At 35.1% G+C, this 8,829-nt stretch overlaps 1 protein-coding gene across 1 annotated transcript; it reads left to right on the top strand.

Annotated features, from left to right (window-relative positions):
* The first annotated feature begins 1,712 nt into the window (after positions 1-1,712).
* Positions 1,713-4,989, top strand: LOC143566867 (uncharacterized). The gene is made up of 2 exons (XM_077053443.1): positions 1,713-4,317; positions 4,553-4,989. The coding sequence occupies exons 1-2, from the start codon at positions 1,713-1,715 to the stop codon at positions 4,945-4,947; spliced, it is 3,000 nt and encodes a 999-aa protein (XP_076909558.1). The 3' UTR covers positions 4,948-4,989.
* The last annotated feature ends 3,840 nt before the right edge of the window (positions 4,990-8,829 follow it).

Here is an 8,829-nt window from a genome sequence, read left to right as displayed (position 1 = left end):
GTTTCAATATCTAGCTTCTTTATCTTGTTCTTTGGGAGTGTTTGCCTACTACAAAAGGCTACCTATCAAAATCGAACACAGATTTAAGCATGAAATCACTCGTATACGAATCCTAAACAGTTCTCAACGTAGAATTAACCAAAATTCAAACAAAAAAAAAACGAACACACGGAATCAAAATCGAACACGTTAGAAACAACGTTTAAGCATGAGATTCAGCGATTAGACGTAGAATCAAGCACCGAAAGCTCTGATACCACTTGTTTTTCCTGATGAGGATCGATGAACTCGATATTGACCTACCAAACCAAAAATGCACGGTGTTTGTTTCGGTGCGTTTCGGTACTAATCGGTGAACGAAAATGACCGAGCACTTACTCAAGATGCAAATAATCACTCATTAAATAATCACTCGTTGAAGCTCTATTATTAATTTCGACAGAGTAACAGTACAATCGGTATCTCATAAGAGTAAGAATAAACAGTGTTGTAACTAACTCTAAACTAAATGACTAAATGAGACATATTTATATTCAGAACACATTCATTACTAGATTCATCCACATTCGTTTAACTAAACAACTCATTCGTTACATGCTCCCATGCTTACTCATTCGTCCTTAAATTGACATGCTGCCATTCGTTAGATCATTTCACCTTCCCATTTGTTAGCCTTGCATGCATCATCCATGACATGCCTTTCATTCGTTATGTGCATGCCATTCTTTAGTCTTAATCTCATTCTTTATATGCATGCAATTCTTTAGTCTTAATCTCATTCTTTATATGCATGCATCTTATATAAAGACAACACGACTCGTCGGTTCAACTCTCAACATTTGTCATATTTCATGTACTAACAATAATCTAGTTATTTATATAACTAGAATAATTATAAAATCAAACAAATTACCACTAACTAATCTATAATCTACAAATTTGTGCCACCCATTAGTTATTTATTTCTGTTTTTTTCATTTAAACAATTTGATTATCGATCAAAGTAAAAGGATAAAATAGAAAAAACTATTTAATTACAAAATTGTCACCATCAAAATTTTGCAAAACCTTCAAATCTACAATATTTTAGTTTTTATTTAATCTAAGAGCATCTCTACCGGTGTTTGTGTGAAGATTTTTGTTGACATGGAATGGTGCAAACAAAAGTTTACGGGTGGAGACAAACGTTTGTGAAGGTGTTTGTTTGTATTCTCAAACGTTTGAAATCTGGGTTTGTAGTGGCTCCACCACAACCAGTACACACAAATCATATATATATATACACATATATATACATATTTATTATATAGTAGTAAAAATAAGTAATGATGTGAAAAATAAGGTGGATGTTTTTATTGGTTTATGAGTGGGATAAAAAGTGTGATTTTTTAAAGAAATGGTTAGAGTATTATGTGACGATGAAGTAAAAGTTTGAATTAGTTTATGGATGTGGATGCTTTAAACCCTGCCTACAATAATAGTATAATAGTTAGTCTATTAATGCTTTAACATAATTTGATAAAAACGAATTTAACAAGGGTTCATACTTAAAAACATTAAAATATTATTATAATCTTTATTTAATAGGAGAGTTCCTAGAAGCTGCCATTCTTGAACTAAATCACGCACTACTAGTTTACTTCAAAGTCACCCCTTTTTCCGACACACACTTTTCATATTCACACACCACCATCTTCTGTTCTGTTCCCACCATGCCACCATCATTTTTGTTCATCCTTTGTTCCTTACTATTATTATTATTATTATTATCAACCCAAACCAGCTTCTGTTTGAACCAAGAAGGTCTCGACTTACTCGGAGCAAAATCCAGCCTTTCCGACCCCAGCGGAATCCTCTCCGACTGGAACCCCGCCGACAAAACCCCATGCAACTGGACCGGAATCACCTGCAGCCGACACGACACCGTCGTTTCCATCAACCTCCCTTCCGCCTCCCTCGCCGGAACTTTCCCCACCAATTTCTGCCGTGTCCCGTCCCTCACCGCCCTCTCGCTCCCCGACAACTCCCTCAGATCCACCATTCCGGCCTCCATCTCCGCCTGCCGGAGTCTCACGTACCTCGACCTATCGGCAAATTACTTCGAGGGTCTCATCCCATCCACCCTCCCAGACATTCCAAACATCACTTACGTCGATTTTCAAGACAACAGTCTCTCCGGCGAAATCCCAGCTTCTTTCGGAGCATTCCGGCGGCTGGAAACACTTAACCTCACCAACAACCTACTCAACGGCTCATTCCCGGTTACTCTAACGAACGTAACGAGCTTAAAAGAACTCGTTCTCGCTTACAACCCTTTCCTTCCGGGTCCAATCCCACCAAAGCTAGGCAACCTCACGAATATTGAACACATGTGGTTAAGCTCATGCGGCTTCGTGGGAACAATACCCGCCACATTTTCACGATTGGTGAAACTTGCAAACCTTGAGCTCTCATACAACTCGCTCACTGGACCGTTTCCGGAGAGAGTGTTTGATCTCCATGACTTGTACCAGCTGGAGCTCTATAACAATTCTTTTTCTGGCCAGCTGCCCAAAAAAGGCTGGTCAAACCTGACGGCTTTGAGAAGAATTGACCTATCGATTAATAGCTTCTCCGGAGCTATACCGGCTGAGTTATGCAAGTTACCGTTGTCGTCACTCGGGCTATCGGATAATAAACTGGAAGGTTTGATCCCTGAAAGCTTAGCTAAATCTCCAAATTTGTATGATTTGAGATTATTTCGTAATTCGTTGGTCGGGCCGATTCCGAGTGGTTTAGGGAAGCTTTCGCCGTTGACGACGATTGATCTTTCGTATAACAAGCTCTTCGGGGAAATCCCGAGTGGTTTGTGCGAGAACGGGGAGTTGCATGATCTTATTTTGATCGGAAATGAGTTCTCCGGCGAGGTTCCGGCGAGTTTAGGGGGATGCAAGAGTTTGGGGAGAGTTAGGCTGAGCGAGAACAGGCTTTCCGGTGAAGTTCCGGCGGGAGTTTGGAGTTTGCCTCATGTTTATCATCTTGATCTTGGTAATAATTTGTTATCCGGTAATCTGTCTTCTATTGTTTCGGGTGGGCGTAACCTATCGTCGATAACGATTTCAACGAACCAGTTTTCCGGTGGCATACCGGATGGAATTGGATCTTTAACCAGCTTGGTTGAGTTTATAGCTAACGATAATAAGCTTACAGGTGGGATTCCGGAATCTTTGTTCAAACTGAATCATTTAGGGAAACTTGATCTTAGCAAAAACAATCTTTCGGGTCCAATCCCGGTGGATATCGAGTCGCTTAAAGAGCTAAACGAGCTTAATTTAGCTAACAATAACTTCACGGGCGAGATCCCGAACCAAATTGGTAACCTCCCGGTACTTAATTATCTTGACCTTTCGGGTAATTCGTTATCTGGAAAAATCCCGTCCGGGTTAGCAAGTTTGATGCTAAACACATTGAATTTGTCAAATAATCACCTTTCAGGAGAGATCCCCTCCGTGTTTCATAAAGACGTTTATCGTGACAGCTTTTTGGGCAATCAGGATTTATGTGGCGGGTTTGGTCCTCATTGTGTTGTGAACAATGGTAAATCAAAGAGTAATAATCATAACCTATGGTTGCTTAGGTTCATATTCGTGTTTGCGGGAGTCGTGCTTGTTATCGGTGTGGTTTGGTTCGTTTTCAAGTATCGTAGCATCAAGAAAACGAGCCAAAGCGTGTCAATATCGAAGTGGAGATCGTTTCATAAGTTGGGTTTTAGTGAAATTGAAATCATTCATCTTTTGAATGAGAATAATGTTATAGGAAGTGGCGCGTCCGGGAAAGTTTATAAAGCGGTTCTTAGCAACGGTGAGACTGTTGCGGTTAAGAAGTTGTGGGACCAGTCGGTTAAGAACGAAGACAGCGCCAAAATGGGTTCACAGAAAGATGAGTTTGAGAGTGAAGTCGAGATGTTAGGGAAGATTAGGCATAAAAATATAGTTAGACTATGGTGTTGTTTCAAGAGCGGGAACTCAAGGCTTTTGGTGTACGAGTACATGCCGAATGGAAGTTTAGGTGATATGTTGCATAGCACAAAAGGTAGATTATTGGACTGGTCAATGCGAGCCAAGATCGTTGTTGATGCGGCCGAAGGGTTGTCATATTTGCATCATGATTGTGTTCCTCTGATTGTTCATAGGGATGTTAAGTCGAATAATATATTGCTAGACGAAGATTTCGGGGCTAGAATTGCTGATTTTGGTGTCGCTAAGTTCATCAAGTTAGCTGATAAAGGGTCGGAATCAATGTCGGTTATTGCTGGTTCACGTGGTTATATTGCTCCCGGTACGGTATTTTATCGATTTAAGCCATGTTTTAATCGCAACCAGCCATATTAGACACGAAAAATTGGCTGTCGGGTTGGGTAACAGGTCATATGACATAAACTATATTATTAATGACTAAAATTTTTTAAATAAAACGATTTTGAAGGTCTTATACGTTAAGGATATATATATTTTTTCTTTTTTTGGCGTTTAGTTTGTGCAGGCTTTTAATATTTTCAAAATTCTTGGTTCAGAATATGCGTACACTCTTCGTGTGACCGAGAAGAGTGACATATACAGCTTTGGAGTCGTGATCTTGGAGCTAGTGACCGGAAGAAAACCAATAGACACGGCATTTGGTGAGTGGGACCTAGTCACATGGGTCCAAACTACGGTTAACCAAAAGGGGTATGACCATGTGGTAGATCCTGAACTTGAATATGAGCCCAAAGAGCAAATGTATAGGGTTCTTGATATTGGTATATTATGCGTTAACCCCCTTCCAATGAACCGGCCTTCAATGAGAACCGTAGTGAAATTGCTTCAAGAATCCACGGTCGATGGTAAACCGAAACCTGCCATAAACAAAGATGGGAGAGTAACTCCTTGTTTTGAAGAAGACTGTTCTGATGAGGCAAGTTTGGTTTGATTGAAGACACCTCATATTGGTTTAGAGAAAGAGTTCTACATAAATCAAGAGTTTGTACACCAGGCATTGAAATGATGTACATTGTGCACAAAATGTATTGTACATTGTCACTGATACGAGGGAGATTTTTAGGACTTGCAACGGTTGAAGTTATAGTTTCCAGCAAATAGGTATTATGTAATCGTATAGTTTAAAAAAAAAAGATTGCCAGTAAAGTTGATCGTTGTAGTTGTTTTCTTCTATAGTCGTACAATCTATGTTGTAATAGTCTTAACCAATGTTATTATAATCGAACCGATTGCCTTTATGGTACATTGGTCAGACCAATTGGACCTAATAACATCACAATATATTTTGAAATATAGACTAACACAAATAAATAAGCAATAAGAATCCAAACTTTAAAAGGAGAAAAGAACTATTCTCGGTTTCTAACTATAATGTAATTCTTTTTTAAACTTGAAAATTAAGGTTAGAAACATGAAGACAAAGTTTTGTTTTAAACTAATGGTCCGGCCACATATTCTAAAATGTAACCAAATTGAGTCATGTCAATCTATTTTGGTTTGTTATTTTTAGAGTTGAAGAAGCAAATTCTGTTGGACTGGATTCTAAACACTTAACGCTAGAACCAGTTGATCGATATAGTGAGAGAGTAAAACTCAATGTTAAAAAGATTTGGTACACAAAGTCCGGTACCCTATCTCTTCGGAATTTTAAATTTTTTAAAAAGATATTTGAATTCTATATTTTTAATTTTATAACAAAATTATCTCCAATTTGGGGACGTATAGGAGTTGTTTACGTTTAAGGATGCTAATTATGCAAACTTTTACGATTATCATTAGTAGTGCAGACGTGATCATATAAGTTTCTAACTATTTTTGTTTTTTTTTTATTGGGAAAATCCTCAAAATAGCCTATCTACAAAATGAGATTTCAACTTTCTCTTAAAATTAATATTTTCAAAATGGCCCTCTCTAACTCATCTTTGACCATGTATTAGGAAATCTAACGCGTCTTTGACAACATGTTAGCATAACACATCGTCAAAGACGCGTTGGATTTCCTAGCACATGGTTAAAGACGCTAATACGTCGTCAAAGACGCGTTAGATTTCCTAACACATGGTTAAAGATGAGTTAGGCCTCCAAACACGTAGTCAAAGATATGTTAGCATCAAACGTGTAGTTGAAGATATATTAGCTTTTTTGTTTGTTTTTTTAATATTATGTTTTTATAACTAGTTTAACGTATATTTGTTTTTCTTCAATGACTTTTAATATATAAAAGTTTTATATTATTTCGAATATACTGACGAGACATGCTTACTTTTACCTACTGACCGACATAAACATAAACTAACTCAAACTCGAGCTGCGCCAAATCAATATCGAAATATTCAATAAAATTTGACCATGCTCGGTTTTAAATAAAATTTATGTCGGTCTGTAGATAAAAGTAAATATTTCTCGTCGGTATATTCGAAATAATATAAAATTTTATATATTAAAAGTTATAAAAGAAAAACAAATATAAGTAAAACTAGTTATAAAGATATAATATTAAAAAAAACAAACAAAAAAGCTAACATATCTTCGACTACGCGTTTGATGCTAACATATCTTTGACTACGTGTGTGGAGGCTTAACTCATCTTTAACCATATGTTAGGAAATCTAACGCGTCTTTGACGACGTGTTGGCGTCTTTAACCATGTGTTAGGAAATCCAACGCGTCTTTGATGACGTGTTATGCTAACATGTTTTATTTGATTTTATTTTTTCGTATAAGATATTAATATATCATGGTTAATATACTAACATTTTTAACCACGTATTTAAATTTATATAAAGAATAAATTGGAACTATAAAACAGCTATGATTCAAATAAAAAAGTGAAAATCTCCAAAATAGCTCATCTACAAAATGAGATTTCAATTTTGTCCCTTAAACTTAATATTTTCAAAAATGGTCATCTCTAATACATAGTCAAAGATGAGTTAGAGATGACCATTTTTGAAAATATTAAGTTTAAGGGACAAAATTGAAATCTCATTTTGTAGATGAGCTATTTTGGAGATTTTCACTTTTTTATTTGAATCATAGCTGTTTTATAGTTCCAATTTATTCTTTATATAAATTTAAATACGTGGTTAAAAATGTTAGTATATTAACCATGATATATTAATATCTTATACGAAAAAATAAAATCAAATAAAAACTAAGAAAATGATTTAAAACTTTAATGTTGCATCAAATATTAATTTTTAAAGGTGTGAATAGGGAGAAGTATTTGTCAGCATTTTGCCGTCCATATTAAGTGTGAAAATGTTTCAATTAGAACCAACAAGTTAAACTACCCTCCCAAAGACCTCCTCAACATACAGATTTAACATAAAGAGTTCACAAATTCTCCTTTATAGCAAAAATGATACATAAAAGAAAAATCGAAGTCGTTAATCATCTAAAATTAATTTAACACAATGTAAGATTTAAAAACATTTATTACTGTGTTTAGGCCTTGGTGTGGTTCGACCAGACAACTTTCAACCCCTCCATTTAGTATTTTGACGTGATATATAGTGATTTATTTACTTTTTATTCTTTCAAAAAAACGATGACATTTTGAATGTCAAAAATAACAACTCACACGTTATATTATACAACTTTAACTACGTATTAAACGGTGGTAGTGATGTGTGAATTACCTTTTTAGGCTTGATTTTTTTTTGAGAAGTCACCGGAAGAATTAATGAGTGCATGCTTTTAGGTTTCTATTTATAATTAAGATAATGTATTTTAAGGTTGTGAGTTGGTTTGATGATTTTAGAAAAGCATGGACTAAATTAGTTCATGCGTTAATTTTTTTTTAATAAATCAAGCAAATTTTTTATTGAATTAAATATAGTGATTATATCAAAACATAAGGTAAAAGGGTAACAAACTGGGCCACTAATCCTTTTTGAATAAAGATTAGATTATACCATACACAAGTTTATTAAGCATGAGTTTCTTGTATGTCAAATTGTCTTCTTGTATGAATGAGAATCATTGTGATATTGGAATTAACGAATAAAAATGGAAGTGATAGTACATGTTTTAAGGTGAAAACTTATTATAAAACATTTTTATAAACTTATTCATTTTTAGTAATTACTTTAATCAAATATTATTTTCACCTTTTTTGTACTAACTCTTTTATGTGAAATTCACTTTTATATTGTTGCTGCTACGGTCTTATAAGTATTTTTTTTAGTAAGAACAATATGTACAATTTCAATTTCTGTTCCACCTTATAACAACAATTATATCTTTTGTATTTTGTATGTTATACAATATGTTTTCAAAAGACATTTGTTGCCTTGTTGGTGTGACAATGCATCCTCGCTGATCTACTAAGAATCTACCGACGTCACGTACCACATGTAAAAAATAATTTACACCATGCATGACAGTCAATATTCGAGTTTCATATGTTATTTACATATTTGACACTCGAATATTGACAGTCAATACCGTATATTTTCAACAGATGACATCAGAAACAAAAAAGGTCTTGAATTACAATATACTTATGTATTTGTAAGTAAGTTACTGGTTAACTTATCATCATAAGAAGCGATCTTAAACATTCGGAATACCTCTTTCATTCGAAATTTCTCAATTAACCTAACATTTACAAAATTAGGGTCGTTTTTGTAATATGTGTAGGAGTTGAAGGGGTTGAAAGTGACATATGTATAAAGCCACCAACTACTAGCATTTGTCTAAAGTCCTCGACTTACATGAAATGATAGATGGCAGGTATAGAAAATTTGCAAAGTGAAAGGGACATAATATGAGGCAGTCAAAGATTTGACTGATTGTCACTTCTTCCTAA

Source organism: Bidens hawaiensis, unplaced genomic scaffold (assembly GCF_021521415.1).
Source record: "Bidens hawaiensis isolate Kalapana, Puna unplaced genomic scaffold, B.hawaiensis_p1.1 tig00023057_1, whole genome shotgun sequence".
NCBI classification, from domain to species: domain Eukaryota; kingdom Viridiplantae; phylum Streptophyta; class Magnoliopsida; order Asterales; family Asteraceae; genus Bidens; species Bidens hawaiensis.
The sequence above is the reverse complement of the archived record's forward strand: the minus strand, read 5'-3'. Positions and strand labels throughout refer to the sequence as shown.

Coding starts and splice junctions, on each gene's coding strand:
- LOC143566867 (XM_077053443.1), top strand. CDS start 1,713: ATGCCACCATCATTTTTGTTCATCCTTTGTTCCTTACTATTATTATTA. Junction 4,318..4,552: donor ACGTGGTTATATTGCTCCCG/GTACGGTATTTT, acceptor TTCTTGGTTCAG/AATATGCGTACACTCTTCGT.